Source organism: Carassius carassius, chromosome 33 (assembly GCF_963082965.1).
Source record: "Carassius carassius chromosome 33, fCarCar2.1, whole genome shotgun sequence".
Classification (NCBI taxonomy): domain Eukaryota; kingdom Metazoa; phylum Chordata; class Actinopteri; order Cypriniformes; family Cyprinidae; genus Carassius; species Carassius carassius.
In genome coordinates this window covers 19530904-19555970 of record NC_081787.1, presented here as the reverse complement: position 1 = coordinate 19555970, position 25067 = coordinate 19530904, and the positions used below count along the sequence as shown (strand labels likewise).

At 38.2% G+C, this 25067-nt stretch overlaps 3 protein-coding genes across 3 annotated transcripts in view; 1 reads left to right on the top strand and 2 right to left on the bottom strand.

The window, feature by feature from the left end:
- LOC132114302 (centromere protein U-like) lies at positions 1–5360 on the bottom strand. The gene is made up of 12 exons (XM_059522413.1): positions 5200–5360; positions 3857–3953; positions 3423–3675; positions 3248–3341; positions 1919–2035; positions 1750–1846; positions 1325–1421; positions 1163–1241; positions 1034–1081; positions 641–702; positions 332–488; positions 1–173 (listed from the first exon to the last, which is right to left on the bottom strand). Exons 1-12 carry the CDS (start codon positions 5257–5259, stop codon positions 51–53), a joined length of 1284 nt encoding a protein of 427 aa, XP_059378396.1. The 5' UTR covers positions 5260–5360; the 3' UTR covers positions 1–50.
- A 4862-nt stretch (positions 5361–10222) lies between these two features.
- LOC132113923 (mitochondrial nicotinamide adenine dinucleotide transporter SLC25A51-like) lies at positions 10223–12097 on the top strand. The gene has a single exon (XM_059521981.1). It carries the CDS (start codon positions 10325–10327, stop codon positions 11240–11242), a length of 918 nt encoding a protein of 305 aa, XP_059377964.1. The 5' UTR covers positions 10223–10324; the 3' UTR covers positions 11243–12097.
- Positions 12098–15304: 3207 nt separating this feature from the next.
- LOC132113922 (FERM and PDZ domain-containing protein 4-like) overlaps positions 15305–25067 on the bottom strand; it is a 45885-nt gene continuing 36122 nt past the window's right edge. The window contains exons 13-17 of the mRNA XM_059521980.1: positions 24928–25020; positions 24334–24516; positions 24037–24181; positions 19856–20857; positions 15305–18748 (exon numbers count right to left, since the gene is read on the bottom strand). Of these exons, the coding sequence (XP_059377963.1) occupies positions 16287–18748; positions 19856–20857; positions 24037–24181; positions 24334–24516; positions 24928–25020 (3885 nt within the window). The 3' untranslated portion in view covers positions 15305–16286. The remainder of the gene's footprint in view (positions 18749–19855; positions 20858–24036; positions 24182–24333; positions 24517–24927; positions 25021–25067) is intronic.

Here is a 25067-nt window from a genome sequence, read left to right as displayed (position 1 = left end):
TACCATGACATTAAAATGGTTTATTTGTTGAGCTGCACAGTGTGTGTTAGTTATTCATTTTCTGTTTCATCCAAGACCTGCTGTAGATGGTCATTGACAGTCTTTAGCTGGTGCTCTGTTCCCATGATGCACCTGGCTTCCATCAACATGGCAGGCATACAGGATGGGCCATACTGTCAGACAAAAGACGGAAATTAAATGAGAAATGAACCAAAGAACAATAAACCCCATACAATATGACAAGATGGTTTGCTTGTAAAGCATGTTTATGCACAGAACTCAATAATAATGAAAGCTCAACACCAAACCAACTAGCTGCAGACTTCCTCACCGTTTCCACCTCATCTGGATGAGCTTTATGGTGCTTCAGGTACTTCCTGTTGAGCTCCTGCAGGTTGGTGAGCAAAGAGGATCCTTCTCTCAGAGCTTTGAGTCTCTGTTCAATCTCATCGTGATCTTTCTGAAGGTTCCTTAGCTTTGTCTTTCCCCTGAAACCAGAAATTATTTTCAGTTTTACAGTTTAAATCCATTACTATGAATTTTATACAATATTATGAAAGAGCAAGGAAAATCCAGTTTTCCATGATAGAACAGCAGACCTCAAATGTAACATCAATTATATTTACTTGTCAGTGCTTACTTAATGAGCTCGTTATTGGCTTCCACAAGTCTGGTCCTCTTCTTATTAATAGTGCTATTGATCTGAAAGAGAGAACCATACAGTTAACGTCTGCAAAGCAACACTGCTATGCAAATAATTCCCAATCAAAAAACTATTGTGAAAATTCTTAAAATGTAAAATAAATGTTCTATTTGAATGCATTTTTATTTATTCCTGTGATGCAAAGCTGAATTGACAGCATCATTACTCCAACATGATCCTTCAGAAACTATTCTAATATGCATTTACATTTTAATATTTCAGGATATTATCTATTTTTACTGCAGTTCATCTCAACATTTAAAATTCCTCTAAACTTTTGATGTGTAGTCAGTGTATATTCCCCAGATGAGTCATGCAACGGAGAATCACCTTGTTATTTTCTCTTTTCACATTCTTGAGTTCCTTTGTTGCTGTGATCTATGAATAAATTACACATTTTTAGAATTATGACATCAGCAACATTTATTTTATGTGAAAAGATCTGAAAAACATTCTCACTATCTCTGAGAGCTGCTCCTCAAATGAGCGACTGACGGCATCAATGGAGCGTTTGACTGCGTCAGAGTTTATGGTCTGCCTGCAGAAACCAGACAAATATTTAAGCACTTGACTTCTGTTAATTATTAAGACACTGGATTAAATAGCGCAATTCACACTTACTTGTACTGAGTGACAAACTCCTGAAAACTACCGAGCACCACGTCAAGATCAGTTGGACTTCTCAAATCCCTGGCTTTTTTAGAGGGGCCAGCTCTTTCTGGAGAAAGACAATTTACATTTATGCATTTGGACATTTTTTTAATTCAACAGAATTTACATTAAATTCAAAGTAAACATTTTATCAGATCATGCATTCCTAAATGATTTTTAAATCAAAAGTTTTGCAATTCTAGGATTCACCTTTGTGCTGTTCGGTTGATTTATGCAACCTATTTTTTTATATGCATTTAAAGAAAATTAATGGGAAAAAAAGCTGCCAGATCCAAGACAAGCTTCACTGCACACAATTAAAGCATGTGATGCATATAAATTAATAACAGCACACATTTAAGACAACAAACAACTACAGCTGTCTTGTTTAGTACCAGTGGAAGATGAAGATTTCCTTTTCTGTTTGTGGCCACTCTGCCGTTGACTGGATGATCTCCTCTTTCCACGTATAGACTTTTCTTTGCTTGGGTGCTGAAAAGGAAAAACTGAATTAAAGGGCCATATTTCAAGTATCATACTGATACATGAAGATATGAGACATACAAAACTTTCATCCTCGTCTGTCAGCTCCTCTGAGGATGGAGGTGACCTCTGCTGTCTCTGAGCCACTCCTGGGCTCGAAGATGTTTCTTTAGTTGACCCCTGACCTTCGACTGCTTCCTGGAAAAATGAGAAATAATAATAATACTAATATAATAATATTTTATATATATATATATATATATATATATATATATATATATATATATATATATACATACATATATATATATATATACACATATATATACAGACACACATACATACACACACAAATATTACAAATACATTACATTTCTGCCATGAATTCACAACAGTTCAAAAAGTATAGACAGCTAAAAAGATTTTAGCAGATGTCAGGAAAACATGCAGACGATGTTGAAAATCAAGACATTAAAAGGAATAGTTCACCCAAAAAATTATAATTTGCTGAAAATGTATCCTTCTTCAGGTTATCCAAGGTCATGAGTTTGTTTCTTCATCTGAACAGATCTGGAGAAATTTAGCACATGTAATCCATACAACTCCGGTCCATTAATTAACATGTGTAATCATGTGTTTGTAAGAAATAAATCCATCAAGACGTATTAACTTCAAAAAGTTGCTTCTGGCTAAAATATGAGTCTTCTATCCATAATATTGCTTTCTCCAGTGAAAAAGTGGTCTTGTCTGAATAAGGATAGAAATATGTAGATAAATATTCAAAGTTTATAAGTGAAAACAGTCCAAAACAGTTAAAAATATGTGTATTTTGATGTGAGAGGAAAACAGGGGTTGGAGGAAGTTTCTTACAAACACACATCTTTTCACAAGACAATAACTGATGGACTGGAACTCTGTGGATTGCTTGTGGATTATTGTAATGTTTTTATCTGCTGTTTGGACTCTCATTCTGATGGCACCCATTCACTGCAGAGCATCCATTGCTGAGCAACTGATAAAAGTGACCTGACATACAGCCAAGTATGGTGACCCATACTCAGAATTGGTGCTCTGCATTTAACCCATCCAAAGTGCACACACACAGAGCAGTGAACACACACCCGGAGCAGTGGGCAGCCATTTATGCTGCGGCGCCCGGGGAGCAGTTGGGGGTTTGTTGCCTTGTTCAAGGGCACCTCAGTCGTGGTATTGCCAGCCCGAGACTCGAACCAACAACCCTAGGGTTAGGAGTCAAACTCTCTAATCACTAGGCCACGACTTCCAAAATGCTAAATATTTCCAAATCTGTTCTTATGAAGATACAAACTCATCTACATCTTGGATAGCCTGAGGGTGAGTACATTTAAAGCAAACTTTTTTTTGGGGTGAACTGTTCCTTTGAACTCTCACCTTGGCTGTGTAGCTTGTGGGGATTGATCTTCTTTTCTTTCCTGGATTATCTCTGCCTTCTGATATTGCTGGCAAAGGTCTGCCTTTAACTTTTCTGTAAATACACAGAAAGCTTTTACATTAAGCTTTACGAAACGTCTTTAAACTCCTTTGATCTCACAGGACCACACTCTACCTTACTACTGATTTTGCTCTTTTATTTGTTGGTGGTTCCTGGTTCTCTTTGGATGAAGCTTTCTTATTCAGTGCCTCAGAAACAGCTTTGCCTATTTTCTTAGCCTGAGTAACTGCTGTCTTATCAGTGTCTGTTACACTAAGAACAGGCTTCCCAGCTCGCGGTCGACCCGACTTCTCTGGAGCAGACTTCTGGTTCTGTTCTGGTCCAGGACTGAGATCTTCTTCCAAAGCTGTGCTGTGAAGGGGGTTCCCTGCAAAAGACAGCAAGAACTGCATTAAGTCACTTTTGATATTACTTTATATTACTTTCCGACTTTGTTTTAAGAGAGTGATGACCACTTGCTTTTTGATATGCCATCAATATAACAACATTATAAACTAATTATAAACCCACCAAACTAAAGTATGCTTATTATTACAGGGTTGTCATACCATGAGGAGAATACTGATCTCCATGAAAGACACTGGTTTTCTCAATGGATGAAATGTCCAGTGTCTGTGGAGACTCCACCGCTGGAGGTTTTGCACTCTAAGAAAAGACGGAAATTAATTAGCAACAAATTCTTCCAATTGTGTCCAAACTCTAAGTGCATATTTTTGCATGTATCAGAGTTCATACAGATACTTTCAAGGACTTTTCAAGAACTACTTTTTTGGTTTTCAAAGACTACAGAGAAATCCTTCACCATCTAGAATCTTTCAAATTCTAAAAAAGGTAAATAGATAAATACACATTAAAATGCTGTCACAATTATTAAAAATTACTTGTCTAAAAATAATTATGCTGCTTATTTTCAGGTTTAGGGCTTTGATTATTGATTGTCTTTTTTTAGGGCTTTGTCAAACATTTTTTTTTGTGCTTCATTTATTTAACAATCACAACAAATTGGCCATAAATGTATCATTCATTATACAAGTCATGGGGCAAAGTAGGGTGTTTTTATATTTTCAAATCAAATAAATAACACTATATGGAAGTATGTGTCTAAATATAAAGATAAATCGCTCTCATGCTATTATTAAAGAGTTTTTTTGGTTTTTTCTAAATTTTGCTGTCACACCGTAGGACACATTTCTGGTATGGTTAAGTAAAAATGTAATAATAATAATAATAATAATAATAAAAAAAGGAATTCACAAAGATAGTGATCCCTTATATTTTCTCAAACTTCAGACTTCACACTACATAAATATATGTATTTCTTCTTCAAAAGTGGTATTTTACAAAAAAACAAAAAAAATTTTTTTACTGCCTGTTCATTACCTACCCACATGTATACAAGTATTATTTATATGTCCTATTAATAAGGTATTTTATGTATATATATATATATATATATATATATATATATATATATATATATATATATATATATATATATATCCATATGTCATATTAATAAGTTACATTAAATATTCTATTATATACTAAACAACAACAATAAAAAGAGAAAGTTTGTTATTACATAACATTAACATTGGCGGTATTAATATTATAATAATACAAAATAAGACACAATAAGTAAAAAATAAATAAATACAGATAATAGGTATAATATGATAACTTACATGTATAAAACTTCTTATGTCATATGAGTATTTGCAATATCAGACACTATATTTTGTCTCATAAAAAATTATTATTATATATATATATATATATATATATGTATGTATTTTGTATCTCATATAAAACTGTTGAAGTTAATATTAATATTATGCTCAGGAATTACTTTTCAAAAACAGCGTAAGTAAATGAGGATTAAAACATTCACCTGCATATCCCGCTGAACAGCTTTCAGTGTTTTCGCCATCCTACTCATCTTCGCATTCATTTATTAAATACAATGATAGATACAATACTCACTAACAATATGTATAAACAAAAACAATGACAGAAACAAAATCTCTGACGGTCTGACAGCGAATACTGGTATATTATATGTATATATTTTTTTTTTTACCGCGAATGTTTGAACGCTTATATTGTGACGGTACCATTTCAGAAACGGGGGACAAAGAACAATCTCATGGTGTACAGTTTGTTTAGTAGAAACAAGTAGAAAGAAAATTTTACAATTAATTTGTATATACAACACATTAAAACGGAAATTAAGAAAAGTTATTAATATTTCACACATTATGTTTTAAATAAAGTAAAATATACTATTTAAATTACCCCTTCAATCGTATAAGAAAGATTCCTTCCCTGTTTCGTGAAAAGCACACAGGGCGGACCAACACGTCATTTCCTTCCCGACTGCCCTCTGCTGTTCTGGAGCAGGTAACATATGATTATATTTATTTAAATTCATTATCAATCCATTTTTAAATGTACTTGTTTTATTACAACTAATTGGCATTGTAAACAAAGATGTTCTGTTTGTTTTATGCACAATTTTGCTAAATTATGTATAAGCAAAATTAATTAATTTAATTTAAATAAACCCTTTCTCATGTTGTGTATTATGGTATCTGTTGCCCTCTAGTGGCAATTTACTACAATGACCCTTCTAGTTATTTTCTCTCTAGTTCCACCTACAACCGCCGTGCGAATGGATGGCTCTGTGAAACACTAGAAGATATTTTCGTAACCACTTCCGGTCTCTCACTGTTTGAGTCTGGAGTGGAAACACTGGAAACCGAAGAAGCTCGGAGTCGGCGCCGGTGTAGCAGTCGATTCGGTTCCCCTCTGGAATTCCAGTTTCCCCTCGGGTTGCCAGGTCCGTGTAATAAACCCAACCAAATAGTTAATCAAACATTTCCCAAAAGTAGCCTAAATTCCGCATGCAAATACACCAAACACACCTGGATGTAAGGAAAGAAAAAAGGGACAAATCTCTTGCTATACTGCAACATAGTAAAATGATTCTCACACTCCCGTTTATGTTCTATTGTTTTTTATTCATCTTGCAATTGTTCCTTTATTTTTGTCTTATGTCCGAATTTTTGCAGTTTAATTTTTCCATTGCAAATTAGTGTAATCTGTCCGTGCTGACGTCCAAACTCAGGGTATTTCTGTTTCCATATAGAGCAACAATACATTTGAACTAATATTCTATTTGATTAATCTGTTTACCTTCTTAATGATACAGTGCTGGAATATAGTTCCTCATATAGGCCAAAACTATATGAGGAAAATTTTAAATTATAAAACTCAAGGTGTTTATCCATTTGTCTTAAAAAAAGAGCAGAAATATTTCATTTGCAGATGTTCCTCCAGTTTCCAAGTTGATGGTAACCAAAGTACTTTAAGTGATAACGTTTTCTCATAGCAAAGTGAGGTATAGTGATACACCAAAACAAAAAGTCAGTTCTTGTCAAGACACTATACTTAACTGACTTAAAGCAACTAGCACATTGACAATGACCTGTTTTCTAATTTCAGTTTCAATTGGGCCTTTAGAACTTCATTGCAGGTTATTTGTTTAGATTTTAACAATAAAGCTATTTCAATAGATGGCAAACTTGATCAGATCTTCTCAAAAAAAGTTTAGAAGAAAAGTGGTTGCTGGACAAAAAGAGGCCAGCCAACTTTTATTTTAGAATTAGAAAAAAGCAAGCTTGCCATTTCAGCTATTCTACTGGCCTGGAATGGTTGATAAATGGTTAAAAAGACTAGTAAGTAGGGCTGCACGATATTGGGAAAAAATGACATTGCGATATTTTATTTTTCTGCGATATATATTGCGATATTTTTTCTTACAAACAAAAATGGGGTGAGCACACTTACATTCTCATTTTAAATGATTTAAACATCGACACCATCGTGTCAATTGATTAATATGCGGGAGGGAGAGAGAGCAAGACAGCGCTCATGTTGTTTGAAGACGGCTCGCTCTCTCTCTGTCTCTCTCACGCACGCTCGCTCTCTGTCTCTCTCTCTCTCGCGCGCGCGCGCTCTCTCTCTTTCTGTCTCTCTCGCGCGCTCTCTCTCTGTCTCTCTCTGTCTCTCTCGCGCGCGCTCTCTGTCTCTCTCTGTCTCTCTCGCGCACGCTCTCTGTCTCTCTCTCGCGCACTCTCTGTCTCTCTCGCGCACGCTCTCTGTCTCTCTCTGTCTCTCTCGCGCACGCTCTCTCTGTCTCTCTCGCGCGCTCTCTCTCTCTGCCCTGTTAAACTTGCATGTGTTTTTCAGTCCTGTCAATGAAAAAACTTTCACTCTATGATGGTTAAGCTGTGCAATTAATCTGCGAATCACATTCGTCAAGGGCCGGGGAGCAGCTGGCCCGTACAATTAATGAATAACAGATCAACTACGACAGCCTACATCGCACATCCTGCGATGTGACTATCGTGGATTCGTACATCGCGATATCGATGCTTAAACGACACATCGTGCAGCCCTACTACTAAGCATTTTCCTTTTCAACATTGCTGTGAGACATAAACTGATTATGTTAACAGCTTGAATTTAGTGGGGAAAGACACAAGGACCAACAATGTAAATGAGTGAATTTATTGACCATTACACAAAATAGCCCATGCTATTATGGCTAAATATGAAGCAGTTTGTGTACTGCATTACTTTATTTCACAGGTTTGGGGCAACAAAGATCATTCTTTCTGACCAAGGCACAGAGTCTGTTAACCAGGTTTATAGTTTATTGAATAAAGGGGATTTTTTTTTCATGGGTTCTGATTTATACACAACATTTATGGTTCATCGTATACTTATTCTAATGTATGTTTTGCACACACCACACACAAATATTTTTTAAGCTTTAAGTGCATACATAAATACAACAACAGCAAGGCATATAATAAAAAAGTAAAAATAAATGAGCATAAATTAATAGGTATACGACAGTATAAAACAGAATAGCAAAAGCATCAAGCATCACATTGTAATCAGTAATAAATCTGATTGAAAAAAAAGGAAATTAATTTCAAGTTGAAAAACCTCTCGTCTTAAAACTATTTTCAAGTTTAGGATTTAGGACGGTATTTTGAACCATTTGACTTGCCGTACATCCAGTCGTGGTTCTTGCGCACGCTAGTTCTGATCGTACGTATAGTAACTCGGCAACTACGCAAGAATTGTAATATGTTTGCGTAAAGGGGAACAGACATTCCGAGGGGAACAGAATCGACTGCTACACCCCCTCACTGACCCTGCCGTCACTTTCCCCCGGACCACAACCAGAAGGTAGTCAACTACACAGATTTAGCGCTACGGACTTCTCAGATTTCTATAATCACAAACATAAATTCTTTTAGTAAATGAATTTGCGGTGCAAACATCTGAACTTGTGCTGTCACATGACCGTTATTAGCATTAGCTTCGAGTAGGTGCGTGTTCTTGGTGCGCTAATAAGTGACACGAAACCACTGATCTATACATGTTCTCTATTATAGATCAGTGCATGAAACGCATTTAAATCATAACACACAGGTAAGTTAATTAACGATTATCTAAGTGATATCTGAAAGTTATTGACACTTGTTACACTCAGAGGACATGCTGTAAGTCGAAAAGAGCAACGTAACGTAGTTTATACAGAGTAAATATTACGTATATTTTATATATTTCCTTTTATATTGGTGCCACAGGAGTTTGTCCTTCTATATTGGTGATACTGGTGTATGTTTTTGGCTGTTCACTGTTTTTGGCACTGTAGTGCTAACAGTAGCCTGCTAGGTTAGCTGTGTCCTGCACATGTATCGATAAATAAGGGAATTTTAATGTAAAAGAAACTGTCATCTGCACATCTGACACCAGATTTGAAACAATCTGTATGTAGCATAGATGCAAATGCCATTTGTAAGTATTCAGGTGGATCTGGCTTCCACATACTCTGGAAAGAGATGATTTACATGAAGTCAGATCATATCAAGGACATTTCACTGCTGATCCCAGCATTTCAGCCACATACTGTATGCTTGAAGTCCTTTATAAGTGGTGCGTCGTTCTTAAAAGTTACATCTGCAAGTGTTTAAGGAGTTGTGAAGTTGGGGCGCCTGTCCAGCTGGCAATCACTGTTGGGTCATGACCATGCAGTGTTTCAGTCTGATATGTGATATTGAAGAGTTTGAGTCTCATGAATCTGGCTTGTTACGATGGCAGCAGATTATTTCATGACCTTCATATTTCTATATGACCTTCAGAAGTCCCTATAGTGTCTTCCCCGACCACCACACGTGGCGTTTTATTTTTGGAGAGGTCTTGGACATTGGTTGTAGGTACATTCACTCTGCTACTGGATTACTATGCATTAATTCTCATGGCTCTTAAACTGTGTTCAGGAGTCTTTGCTGTTATTATTCACCCTCGTGTTGTTTCAGATCCATGTGACTTTCTTTCTTCCTGGAAAACAGCAGGAGATGTTTAGTAAAATCCCAAATCTGACTTTTTTTGCTGGATTTTTAAACGTGAGCAATTATGATGCATTTGGTATCATTAACATGAACGTTTGCACAACATATTTTGTGGCCATGTTAAATAAAATGCTCGTATTGAATAGACAAGATCAGTGTGAACAGTATTCGAAACATCTTTCTTTGTGTTCTACATTAAGTCACATAGATCTGGATAGACATGAGGGTAAGTTAATAACTTTGGTTAATATATATATATATATATATATATATATATAGGTTAGGTTTTAGGTTGGTATGGTTCAGTAGCCTGATGTCCTCCTGCCCTCTCTTTGGGTCATTTGATGTGTGGTTAGGCAACGTTTCTTATCTCGGCAGATAATGACGCAAAATGGTTTCAAAAGATTAGACTCTTGTCTGAAACCATTGGCCAATAAAACACGTTTGGATTTGATCAACTCATAAAACTTATCAAGAAAGGTTTGTCTGTTCTTATGCTTTATTTTCTCTTTCTTACAGTTTGAAATGCTGTTGATGGGTGTTTACCTGGGTGCTTCTGCTGATCAGTCCAGTGCTTAGTTCCCTATGGGGGTGGTTACTACTATGGACCCAGATTCGGCCCAGCAACCGCAGGGCAAGTTGGGTAAAGATGGCCACACGCTAATAGGGGCCAATCTGGGTGCTCGGGGAAAGCACTATGTGTGCGGCTCGCTTGCGGCATTCACCAACATCATCGTGACCTTTCCTGTTCAGAAAGTGTTGTTCCGGCAGCAGCTTCATGGGGTCCGAGTGACCGAAGCCGTCCGTCAGTTGCAGAAGGAAGGGTTGAGACATCTCTACCGAGGGCTCCTGCCTCCACTTCTGCAGAAAACCACCACTGTGGCCATCATGTTCGGCCTGTATGAGGATTTTTCCCGGTTGCTTTTGCATCATGCTCATGGAAGTGGTGCACCTGAGCTTGTTACGCGGAGTGTCGCTGCCGCGCTGGCCGGGACGGCTGAGGCTGCCCTTACGCCGTTCGAAAGGGTGCAAACACTGCTTCAGGATCACAGGCACAACGGGCGTTTCTATAACACCGGCCACACCTTCCAGACTCTCCTGCGGGACCACGGTGTGAGGGAGTGCTACCGTGGACTGGTACCAGTCTTGTTGCGAAATGGACCTAGTAACATTCTGTTCTTCGGCTTGCGTGGGCCAATTAAGCAGCAGCTCCCTGATGCCCGATCCCATATGGGTCACATGGCCAATGACTTTGTGTGCGGCGGGCTGCTGGGGGCAGCGCTGAGTATCATGTTCTACCCTGTAAACGTGGTCAAATGTCGAGCTCAGGCTCAAGTCGGGGGTAAATTCGTTCCTTGCCATCGCGTGCTGATGACAGTGTGGCGGGAACGCGGCGGCAGCATCGTGCTGCTTTTCCGCGGAGCGACGCTCAACTACCACCGATCTCTTCTGTCGTGGGGGATCATCAATGCAACCTATGAGCTTCTCCTGAAAGTTTTCTGAAGACTGGGGTGGATGGCGGAGTGCACTTTTTTCTGAAGCAAGCCAAATTTAGCTCTTTAAAAGAGCTCTGGACACTGCCAGCTCCCCTGGTGCACTTAACATGTGCACTTAAAGGGATAGTTCACTTAAAAATGAAGTTCTGTCATCGTTCATTCACCCTCATGTCATTCTAAAGCTTTCTTTTTTCTGTGGAACATAAAAAAATATATATTTTATTGTTTCTGGTCCCATTGACTACCTAGTAAGTCATACAGGTTTGAGGGTGAGTAAATGATGACTTTTTTTATGTGGACTATTCCTTTAACATCTGCACTTAATGATCTGTATAATTATGGCTGGACACCATCCATGTGCTGATCCCTACATATAAAGTCCACAAATATTTATTGGCTACTATAAGTGTTGTGAAATGTATCACCAAATGTCCCGGTCCACATATCAGGTTTTTAGTGGCTCTTTTACTCACTTTTTTGGGGGTCTGTGGGACACGGATGGAGAATGCACAGAGTTGCACTACTGACCATACATTTCTACTTATTTGCTGTTGTTTTGTTTAAAAATCCTGATGCACAAACTCTGGACTGGAGCATTACAAGCCATGTGTCATAGTTAGTGTTACGCGCAGGTTGACTGATGGTTCGTGAATAAATGGGTGTGACTTGTGGACCACACAAAAGCGAGAGACGTCTGTACAAGCCCATGATGCTAGTGTTTTTGCCAATCAGTAAAAGGCCTGATGAATTCAAAGATGTCTGATCATTTTCTTGAAATGCTTTTTTTATGTAACCACTGTTTTGTGACATGAATGACATTTCACATTGTTGTGGATAGAAAGTAAACAAGCAATTCCACTTATTGCATTCTGGGTGTCATTATTGAACCTTTTTATGATGCTTCAGAGTCAGCATGGGATCAAAACATACTAATTACTTTTATTTTGTGTAATCTTTTTTTTACATAATAATATTAGTTTTTTTGTATACCTAAATATAAGGTATAAATATTATGCTTATTAGATTATCTGTCCTTAGCTTAGCAACATGCTAACACCATTCACTTGACATGAGGATAGTTATTTGTCTATGGAGCTTATAATATGACAAAAGATTAAAATTGTATTGTGTAAATTTGAATTATTGACAAGTGTCATTTAATCAAAATCATTATTTTGTTCAAGTGAAAAAGTGAAAGTGACATGACATTCAGCCAAGTATGGTGACCCATACTCAGAATTCATGCTCTGCTTTTAACCCATCCGAAGTGCACACACACACACTGTGAACACACACCCGGAGCAGTGGGCAGCCATTTATGCTGCCGCGCCCGGGGAGCAGTTTGGGGTTCAGTGCCTTGCTCAAGGGCACCTAAGTCGTGGTATTGAAGGTGGAGAGAGAACTGTACATGCACGCCCCCCACCCACAATTCCTGCCGGCCCAAGGCTCGAACTCACAACCTTTCAACTGGGAGTCCGACTCTCTAACCATTAGGCCACGACTGGTGGTTCAAGCCACCTGTTATTGAATAATTCTTTATTTGTGTGGTTTGGGAAGTTGCAAAATATCCTAATGATTATAGGTTAATAGAGGCAGGAGATGGGACTTTTATTTGAATAAAAAACATTTGCGATGCAATTGATTTTTATGTTATCTTTAGTAAATTTGAGTAGTGCAAAATTGGCCACCATATTGAATGTTTTGATTTCATCCACTAATATTCACACAAAAAGACCCTTTCAAGTATAAAGCTATATGGTGAACAGTTAGCACACTCTGTGCTATGAGCATCTGCCAAAAAAGTGGTCTTGTATTATTAAACACAACACTTCAGATATTTGCCTTCTGGCTGCTCTGACAGTGTGATAACACTACTGTGTGAACTGATATTAAAAATAAATAAACCATAGTAAAACTACTCAAAACGCCCCAGCAACCATATAACAGCATACAAGAGCCACTTGGGACACTTTAGCATATAGCATGTATGACTTGCTTGCTTATGGAGAGCACAAAGGAAGATATTATGAAGAATGTTGATAACCTGACCGTTGATGGTCCCCATTGACTTTATATGGACAAAAAATACAATGGAAGTCAATGGCAACCACCAACTGTTTGATTACCAGCAATCTTCAAATATCTTCTTCTATGTTCAACATAAGAAAGCAACTCATACAGGTTTGAAACGATGTTAGGGTGAGTAAATGATGACAGAATTTTCATTTTTGGGTGAACTATCCCTCTAACTGAGTGTTAAATTACATAAAGCAAAATGTTTTTTATTACATTTAAAATAAAATAGAAAAGGCAACAAAAATATCTTTCAGAGTTACTACAGATTAAATTTTAGTCACTCCCTCTGTTGAAAAGGCACATATTACAGGGAGCGTGTCTGCCAGTAAACAGCTTCAGCACAATCCCATCATTCCCTCTGTTTGAACTGTAAAAATTTCGGTTGAGTTTAATCCCAGGCCTAATCTGTAATCTCCTTGTGCAAACTCAAATACAGTCTGACAAACAATTTAGTGTTTTAGTAGGTGTGTTAAACTAGAAGCCAGACTATTAGAAAAGATGATACATTGTAAAATAACAAATCACAGCTTTTAAGATTAAAGCCCAAAAATATATAAAATCACTCACCAAAATCTCACAAAACATGTCAAGAGCACATCCAGGTTATATTTCAACCCAAAATCAAAAGAAAGATGTAAGAACTTATAATTTGTCTGAAAGAAAATGAAAAAGCCACACAACACAAAAATGCATTACATCCACATCTTTTTTCATTCAAAATCAAACCTTTATTATCATGAACACAGTAGAGGGAATGCAAACCAGATTCTCGATTGTCCCCTTTCATTTCATTTCATTCACATATTTGCCTTCATATTCACATACAGCCACATTTAAGATTTTATTTTCTGCACTTTGAAACACAATCATCTGCATACGTCTCAATACAAATCGCCCTTATTGTTTTTTTGCTTCATATTTGGTACAAATGCACAGGCAGTTCCTTTTAGTCTTCATCGTTCTTAGAACCTTCATATGACAGGAAGATTTAATTTAGAAATAAGTTTGCTCTCTGATAGTTCGATATCAAAATGGTTCCTTTGAAAAGACAAATAACAACAACATATTTGTCTCTTTCCTTTTCATGACATTTCTCTTCAAGCAAACTAGCTTTCTGACCTGATAACCACAATCTGGCAGTGTGTGTGTTTATTGGGAGGGATGTGATCTGGGCAACTTAATTGTTTATGTATTGTAGGTGCATATTGCCTTTTGAAACCTAATCTAGAAACAGCCAGTGAGAATTTTTACCCTTTACCTTTCTACGACAAAATACTGGTCTGAGATCAGGAACAAAGGGCAACTGAATCACAAGGGCTAAAAGACCAGGGCTTAAGTATTCAAAATTCCAAGCGTAGGTCTTTGATAGTCTCCCCAATCATATTATTTGTGAATATGACAGCCAAATCTAAAATCGGCATTCTTAGACCAGAAACATTCCATGCAAGTGCAGAAATGCAGATCTGAAGGCTTGAACAATGCATTGCAATTGTGCAGTTCTAAAAAAAACTCAGCACTCAAGGAGGCTTTAGATGTCTTCAGATGTCAGACGTGTTTTTATTCAGGTAGCCATCTTTAAATATGGTCGGCAAGATTTTCCTCTGCCATGATAGTATTCCACGATAGTAGGCAGTTTATGCCAACACTCGCTACATCACCCACTGCAATATTGCAAAGAAGGCAATGCAATTTGTACTGCATTATGTGTTACGCAATGAAACTGAGCTGGTTTCGCCAGAAGAGTTTGCATACACATACTTGCATGGTAATGGGTAAAGTATTTAATGTATGCTAAATACGGTGCTGTTCACCACTTACAAAAGTGGAAGTTTTTTCAACTGAACCTTTTGTTTACACTGTATTTGCATAATGATGCAATCAAACAAGCTTTCACAACGATCTTCCAAGATAAAATATAAGGCCTAGGTTTGTCAGGGAGGTCCTCTAAAGTGAAATATTAGTGATTCATAACAAATGGAAAATTATGCATGTATTAAGATGTATAAAATGTAAGAAAGTATAATGTGTGGAAAAATGTGGATACAAATCGTGATGCTTGCATAGTCAAAAACGAGTGAAAAATTGTGTGGTTTGGCTGTCATTGGGATTGGTTTTACAGGGTGCTACAGTAATATAATGACACTGTTGTTGTGTAAATGCCCAAATTGTGCTATTATGTCTTTGGACTGATCTCTGTGGTTAACAGTCAGCTTACAGGCCAATATAAAAACCCTAACATCAAAAGCCAAACTTGACACACCGGCATACAGGTAGAAAAATACCAAACCGCTGCACTGCTATTGCCATCATCTCTCATTCTACAGCCAAAAAGGTATTATAGGCAAAATAAAATGAAAGTCCTTTGGATAGCCCAGTGAAACATTACTGCATAAGTATTTGGGCTTCTTAGTGTTTCTCCAAGAATCTATTGTTAGGGGTAGTGGAGTGTCCATTCACTTTCTTCCTTCAGTCTGTAAAGAGCAGCATGACTAAACTAAACATGAAAACAAGTGAAGCTTCATAACACTGTTTATCTCAGTTATTAGAGAAAGAGGTAGGGATTCACGTATACCCCCCCCCCCTCCAAAAAACCCCCCTAAAACCTAACCTACAACAAATAAACAAAATGCAGGTATAGTAGGTTAGAAACCACGGTGCGCATATACTGTAAGTAAAAATAAATACATACTACATACTGTACATACATCAGGAATTAAAGAACCGTTAGAAAATAGCTATGTCTGAATGCAGAATTTCACTACATTTATAGGGAGACTTTGCAATACAAACAGGTTAACACATAACAGTTCTGACATGTTAGTTTGCTTACTGTGTGTGTACGTTCATGGCACTTACTATTATTCTTGTGTGCCAGCACACAAACAGTTTTTAGGTGCCAGAAAGGCATCTCTACTTTAAGTACAATTCTATGCTCACACTCTACAGTCCTTTAAGAGGGTGCCGGAAGGTAAAATTTAAAAGTTCAGAGGTACATTTCCATTGTCTATGTCTGGTGTCCGTGTCCGAAACAGTTGTGTTAGTGAGAAGACAGTTGAAATAAGAACCGTACACTGCTTGGCTAAGAGCCTAACACCTTCGCCCTCACTAGTCGTCTCTACAGCTCCTACAAACTCCTTATACAGGTCCACAATCTCCTCAAGCTTCCTCAAGGCCTCATCTGCATCAATATCCCCATGACACCCTCCACAGTCCGAACAGGAAACTCGCATGCAGGTTGAGGTTAGTTGCACTAGAGCTCCAAAACTGTTACCAAGGGATAGAAGAGCATCGTCAGGTGCCCATCCTACCCGTGTGGCTCTCTGACATCCTGACGCCAATCTCCGTGCCTCGGCCTGAACCAGGTATCGTTCTGTCTCTGAAAGCGAATTCCCATTCACATTGCCATTTTCGCATTCCCCCTTGTGGGTTGGAGGGTGTACTACAGAAGGTCCTTTCTTCAAAACCAAAAGAAGTTCATCAATATCTCGCTGCAAACAGGCATAGCCATCTTTAAGCCCTGTGCCTTTCTGACCGGAAGCATAATGGTGGCCTTGCAGAAAGTGGAGCGGATGATTTATTGGTCCACGATCTAGAGGCAGAGATTCCAGAGGTCTGGGTGGGACCAAGAGTGGGCTGAGTTCTGAGGACGAGAATAGGGGGCGAGGAGAATCTTTGAGTAGGGACAGAACATTTGGAGAGGGACCAGATAGGGTTGCAGGGGAAGGAACCGGGGTGGGTTGAGGTGGTTTACTCATCTGGTTTCGACGGGAGAACTCATAAACAGTCAGATTATCATCGAAGCTGCAGTTTTCCTCTGTATCTCCGCTGAAACAGTTGGTATAAACGGTATGGCAGCCACATGCATCATGATGGGAAGGACTTCCGGAGGATAGAGAAGAATCATTGTCAAGTCGAATCTCTGAATGGTTACCTTTGTGTGATTGAGGTTGTTCGGACCTGCAGGTCTCAAAATGCCTGTGCAACTCAGTAGCTTCTGTGGACAATTTCTGCCTCAGGTCAGGATGGCTTGATGATGTTTGAGGTTTCCTGTTGGTGTCTTTCACGGGAGTTGGGGTCACTTCCTCAGGTCCATCTTTGAGCTTCACAATGACTACTTCAGCATCTTTCTCTTTCCAGTCAATCAAAGATGGCACTGAAGTGGCCTTGGGAGATACCTTCTTGGATTCATGGTTAACATCTGTTGGAATGGTTGCTTTATTGCCTGTTGATGAAATAGTGTTGCTGAGTGCTACAGTCCCCAAGATCTCTTGGGAACGGGTGAGGTACCAGGGCATATCCTGAATTTTTCCCCGCAAGGTTGTGGCAGACAGACGTCCAGACGAGCCTGTTCTGCTGGGAAAATTAGTCCCAATTTGAGCTCGATCTTCAAGAACAATATTTACAGACTGAACTGAAGGAGAAGGTAAGGGAGATGGAGATGGGGTAGGAGTGGTTGAAGCACTTGTTGGTTTGACTGTAGAGCTTTCAGCCTTTAGTTCAGTTCTTAGGTTCTCATGACTTAGAGAAACACCCTTACTCAGTGTAGAGTGTGGGGAGGTACTGGTACCATTTCTCTGAGACCAGGGGTGTAGAGAAAGTCCATTGGGGGGAACTTTTGTCTTTTCATCAGGTTTTTGTGACTGGGCATTAACTGCCTTTGTGGATGGCTGTAAACCAATGAATGATGGCTTGGGAGGTATTGGGGGCTTTGTGTTCATCAGGGGCACTTTATTTTCAGATTTTCTGGTTTCAAGAGAGTCTGATGACTGTTGTTGTAGAGGACTCTTGCTGTCTACTGTTATTTTCTCAAATTCAGTTGTTCCTTTGGCGTTTATTGTCTCTTTCTGATTTGGCTTAGTATCTTGACTGTCAAGTCCTTCAAGATCCACATGATTTGGAGTAATCTCCTTTTCTAGACTGGCCGGGAACTGGTCAGATATTCCATTTTGTAGCCTGGGTCCATTTTGAACGTTCTCTGGGTCTACCAAGGTTTGTTGGGGAAAGGCAGATTGGCGTACAGCCGTGATTAATGAGGAAGACATTGGTGGTCCAGGCCCTGTGACTGGTTTAAACTCCATGGTCTCTGGCTCCATCTCTAGAAGCTGAGTTGATAAGTGTGGATTTCGGCCAGGTATGTCTTCATTGCAGTGCGGGGCTTTCTGCCCCGTGGAGTGGTTAGCAGATAAAGATTTAGGTTCTACAGGTGTAGGTTTAGGGAGAACAATCAGTGAGGGTTGATGGACCTCCAGTTCAGGATGTTTAGACTCAGGGATTGCAGGGGTGAAATGATTGGCAAAAGAAGGTTTTTCTTCGAGTTTCTCTGGTGTGGCACTGTCCTTCTCTTTGCTGTCTCTGGATTCCGAAGCTTTTGTCTTGTTCACACTAACCTTAAGGTCATTAAAAGAAGGATGTTTGTTCTCAGAATCTGAGCTTTTCTCTGCAAAATAATAAGAAAGAGGTAAGAGAGACATGTACATAAGTAAACAAAATAAAAAATAGATATTGAACATTAAATGAATATTTTGGTTCAATAAATGTTAAGATTTATCAACAACATTTGTAACAATGTGGATCACCATCAAAAACCTATTTTGACTAATTCCTCTGTTTTTTTTTGTTTTGTTTTTTTTTGGCTGCATTTACATTTCAAGTCTTAATGCACAGATCTAATATTTTGACCATATCCAATTTTTTGGCCCACTTGTTTACATTCACTTTAGACATGACTGGTAGGCTGTCCAATATCTGTATGTTTAATTCCTGCCCAAAAGGATTGTCTGCAGTTATCACTTTACTATGCACGTTGTAGTCCCTCTGGTTTTGAATTGCCATGCTATTTATTTATATAATTCATGTCAAGTGGCCATTATTATTTGCCAGCATAGACGCCTGTCATGGATATTTTGCAGCACAAAATCTGACTGAACAGATAAATAACACAAAATAACAGTAAATTTTCATTCGTTAGGCTAATTTATCTACAGCTCGTTAGAGGTAGAATTCTCTATTGAAATAAAGTGGCTCCAAGATTATATTTATTGAAATGAATTCAAATAAATTTACGAGAGAGAAAGAAAATGTGAGCGAAAAATAAGATTTTTTTGAGCCAGTGTAAATGTAGCCTTTGAGCAAAAATCAAGGCACTTACAATTCAAGTAAACTTTTTGCTTTACCTACTTTGAGTAAATTTATATACAATATTTTCAACTTATGTCATGACCATCTAAAGGAAGTAAACCCTGCTACTTTGACATGCACAATGATACAAATATGACTGTGTAAAAATACAAAATTTACAGATGATATAATACAAATTTTAAAGGAAGAGCTTCTACAAAAATACTAAGCTTTACATTTCTGTTTTTAAACCCTCAAAGTGCAAAGCTATGGGTGGGTGGGTGGTGGTTGACAGAGAAACTTGTTTCGATGGGTAATGGATTTTATGCTATAAATGTTGTTGATATAACTTAACTTGTATTGAACATGGAACATTGTTCTTCGGAATGTACAGATGTTTTGTGGTAAAAATAGACGGTTCACTGACCTGTGAGGCATTTCTCTGTGATGGGAGGGGTAAATCGATCTTGGGCATCAAAAAATTCATCCTCAGATTCTGAACAACTGTATCTGGAGTCCTTTGATTTTTCAGGGACATTTGTGCACACAGCTCTCATCAGCACATATTGTGCTGTTAATTTTGAAGATGGTCCCTGTTGTTTAGCTTCATTTGTCTTTTTCTTTGGGAAGCTGTTTCCCTCTTGTCTACATGCTGGATGTTTGTGAATCCTGGTGAGGAGTGCCTGAAAGTTAATTCCTGCTAGTTTAGCATTTATGCTGTTAGGGGTAGAAGCTGACATGGCGGAAATGCGACCGTCTTTTCCACTGTCTCCTCCATCATCATCATCCTCCTCACTCAATGCATCATCGCTGGCCGCAGGTGGGCTTGGCAAACTATCAGACATTTGTGAGAGCTCAGAGAAGCGCAAAATTGAGTAATCCTTGTAGGTCAGGTCTGAAGGTCGTCTGAGTTTGTTTGAACTGCCCCTCTCATCCAAATGCTCTGGCACCTCCAGGAGGAAAGGGTGGTGGACATCCAGACTCGATGCACCAGAGCCAAGACCAGAACTGGGTTTCTCTTCCAGAGACACATCCATATGACCAAGTCCACCAATGGTTGCCTTTATAGTCTCCTCCAGTGCATTTAGCGAGTTACTAGACAAACTGGAGAAGCTGCTGTTGACTCGAGGGTCTGAGTACCAACCTGTCTCCAAAAGGGAATCAATTCTCATGGCATAATCCTCATCTTCAACAGACTCTCTCTTGCTCGCCTCATCTCCTTCGACCTCTAAAAAGGGATGTGTTACAATCACTCTGACCTTTTCTGCCTCTGCTTCACTTTTCCCCTCAGCTTCCTCTCCTTCCTCCGTGCCATCATTTGTATGAGTGGATATAGTGTCCTCTGACAGCTGAGTGTCCAGCAGTCCCTCCATAGCGTAGTCATCCTCGGAACTGTCTTCTGAATCGCTTCCACACCGAGAAACATACCCTAGGCATAGCAAACACATTAAACATAACATAGCATTTCGTATAATATATTGTAATATGTATAATATAATGTAACCAATAAATATCATAGTAGAACAGTGGTTCATGATTTTCAGTATATTTCAAAGTACCATAGTCTAATACTAGGGGTGGCACGGTTCGCTGAAAAAAAACGAACCGTTCGGTTCACCACACGGTTTGGCATGGTTCAATTTAAATCTGACAAAGCATCTGTAATATGGTTTGCTATAAATAACACGTAAAACAAACAGGGTTTAGCTAATATATGTTTCTGTTGATGGATGCGCATTCTGGCTTCCCAGTCATTACAATAACAGCGATAAAAAATAAAAACCCCTGGACAAACCATGTACTCTTGTTCAATGTAAATGCCTTATGCTGGAATAATAGCAGTCATTTATTCCGGCACCACCCGGGTGCTGATAGCACGCATGCACATATGAGACCTGAACAGCACACGTTGATATCTGTGTTTAAACTAAACTCATTTAAGCTTTGACAGTTGAAACATTAGAGGACGCGAGCTCGCGCGTGCAGTGTGCGTGCGCTCATCCGAAGTGTGCAAACCCGTGCTTCAGAATGCGCGCAAATATAAGCTCTCTCTGAACCTGAAGTATTGTGTTTAAATGTACAAATTCACACAAAAATTATGTCAAAATGCCCGTTTTGGTAAGTATCCTACAGCAGAAACCAGCTGAACGTAGGACTACTGTATAAGTGCATTCTCTTAAAGTTACAGTCTTTATATTAATCGAACAGCAACAACAAAGAAATCACTCACTGCTCTTGATTAAAAAGCTTTTGTAACTTTAATAAAGAATAATCTTTCATTTATACAGTCCAATGCAATGCAATGCTGTTTTAAATTTGATTACTTTATTCAATTTCTGTACCTAAAAACTAATGCTAGACCTACTTACAAAAAAAAACAAAACATGAAAATCACTGTTGTTTGTATCTTTACTCTATTGTATTTATTTGTGCTGTTGCTTGTAGTTGGATAGAATATTCTTCTTCTTCTTTTTTTTATTAGAAAGTATAGTTTCTCCATAAACATAGCACATACCGAACTGTACCGAAAACCGTGACTCTAAAAATGTGAAACAAACGGCACCGTGAAAAAGTTGAACCGTGCCACCCCTATCTAATACCTTCACTGATTAAATGGTACCACCACAGTACTTTTTTGACTGATTGAATCTGATGAAATATTTTGTCCTCATAAGTTGCAACCACTTTGTCTATTGCTTGTTTTTGTTTTTTTTTTGTTGTTTTTTTTGCATTGTGCTGGGTAGCAAATTGTGGGCTGCCAAGCCATCCGATCATTGTTATTTAAGTATTATTGATGTACTAGTATTTATTATTTTGAATCAGCTGCTAATTTTATATTTTAACTTATACAATTCAGTTAGTTGGCAAGGCTAAGGCAAGCCATTTTGACTTTTATTCATTCTCGGGGTATGAATTCTTGATATCAACAATTAACCATTAGTTAAAATGCTAATGCTTGATATCTGGAATTGGGTTTTTACTAGTAACAATGGCTATTTTTTGTAAAAACTATAATTCGTGAAACCTTTAATTGTTTTTTCACTAGTTAACTGTCACCATAGAACGCCATTCAAAATTGTTGATATCAAGAATTGATTTCTTACTAGTTGAAATTCAAATTTCACATATCAGAAAGACAACTCTTACTAGTAAAACCCTTATTATATTTTATATCAGTAATTGCATGGTTACTAGTGCAAATGTCTATTCTTGATATCAGCAACTGAATTGAATTTTTTTTTATTTTTGACATCAATAATTTGATTGTCACTAGTAACAATGTTAATTTCTGATATCATGAAATTATTTTTATTACTAAGAGACATTTAAGATAGATGAAATTATATTGATAGCAGATGTCTGAAATTGCCCTTGCAACCAGTTTAAATAGTATTACTGATATCTTAAATAATATTTTAACTGGTAAAAATAGTTTAAATATAATTTTTCTATTAGGAGTAGGGCTGGGACAACGCGTCGAGGTCATCGATGACGTCGACGCAAAATATGCGCATCGATTCGTCGACCTGTTTTTATTTCTCTAAAAAACGTTTGCAAAACGTTTACCTTATGTGCGCTGAATATACGCGATGGCCGGATCAACATTCTGTCCAACGTTATATAACCAATCCAGGGGTTTTTCTGCATTGATCTTTTTTTTGGCGGGTGTCAAAGCCTTATTTGATCGGTGAGTGACAGTGACAGGGCGCGTACGAGAGAGAGCCCCGGCTGCGCGCGCACTCACGGTCTTCAAACAACACAAGCGCTTCTTGCTCTCTCTCTCCCTTGTGCAAAATCAAAATCATTAAACACGATAGAAAAAGGGCGAAACACCAAAGTTTCACGCGCAGTTTCACTCACAGTCTTCAAACTACACGCGCGCTCTCTCTCTCTCTTCCCCCACCCCTAGTGAATATTAACCAAAATCATTAGACACGATAGAAAAAGGGCGGAACGCCAAAGTTTCACGTGGAGCAATCGGAGATTTTTTTTTCTCCATGACAGGCTGCTGGCTCCCACTGTTAAATTTTTTATTTTTATTTTGGAAAAGCACTCTCTGTATTAGCTTAAAGCCCTAAAGTTTACATTGGTTACTGTATTCTTTCAATTGCTCTAAACAAGTATTTTGGGTGAACTTTTTTATTGAATGCTAGACATCAAGTTGTTGTTATTTTCATCTGAAAGAAGAACTTTTTTTCAGTAAGCTAGGCCCTATGTGTTCAGTAAGCTTGTTTCAGTAAGCTATGTGTTTTCAAGGCTTCAAGGTTTTATTGAATGCTATGCTCTATACAATTGCAAAGTAATGCATTCTTAGTCAGTCTTTTATTTTGTAATTTTAAGAGCAATAAACATATATTGCAATGTTAAGGAATTCATGTTTTTTTCATTCAGATATGTAAATCAACATGTAGAAATTGTTAGTAGTCAATTAATGGGGAGATAATCGAAATCGAATCGGCCCGGAAAAATTAATCGTTAGATTAATCGATGCATCGAAAAAATAATCGCTAGATTAATCGTTTAAAAAATAATAGTTTATCCCAGCCCTAATTAGGAGAAAAAAGTTGTGCCACATGTTTAATGAAACAAGCTTCCTTAATTTAAAACCTTCTTCTGCCGGAATGCGTCGCATTTTTGGTCTAGGTCCCCAGCGGAACACATTGATATTGGGGTCCACCAGCAGTTTGCAGTATCCAGCCAGGAGGCAGGCCAGATCTTTAGCTGCTACAGATTCCATCAGCAAGGCTATAGGCTGGAAGTTGCAGGATAAAAAGATGGTTAGATAAAAAGAGAGAGAAGAAGAGAGAGAGGAAAAACATATTTCTGTGCCTGGGTGTTTATCCACGAAGGTAGTTTCAGTATTTTAACTAGTTTATTTTAATCTGTTGGTAGACGTGTACACACCTGGATGTCCTGCAGGTAAATCTTGAGCATGCTGATTCTGTCGGACTCTGAGAGCACCTCTATTCGGGTGACGTAGTGGAAGTCTATGATGGTGGAGATCATGTTGAGCTGGTGGTTTAGTATTTGGCTGATCCCATATCTCGCTCCCACCAGCAAAGTCACCAACGACTCCCTGTCCTGCAACTGTAACACACACATTTACTCCAGTCTGACTCAGTCTTACTAAGGAAATACAATAATATATAAATAATATCAAGTGAGGATCATTATAATGGTCCAGTGTGAATCTTATGAGTCAGTCCTTATTAATGAATCAGGTTTATTTTTATGTCATTGCAAGAGATGCTGCTAATGTATCCAAATCTCTTGCGCCCTAGAACAGCCATCTTCCATAACATGCTTAAATTCACATCCTTAAAAATAGGAGAATGCTTGACAAGATTTAATCCAGCATAACATTATCTACAAAAGCAGAAACAAAAAAAATAATGGTTGCCGGCAGACAAGAGAGGGAAATAAACGGAACATATCTGTGCCCTGCAGATTTCATTTGTTATTTGTGATGAATGTGCCAGATGGACACAACTCTCTCACCAGCATGGTGGCGTTGTAGCTTCTCCCGCTGTATGAAATCAGCTCCGCCATCTGGGTCACATAAGCCAAACGGGCCTGAGACACAGAAATCACCTGAAAGAGAGAGAGGTAAATGGAAAAGACCAACTAATAGATTTTCA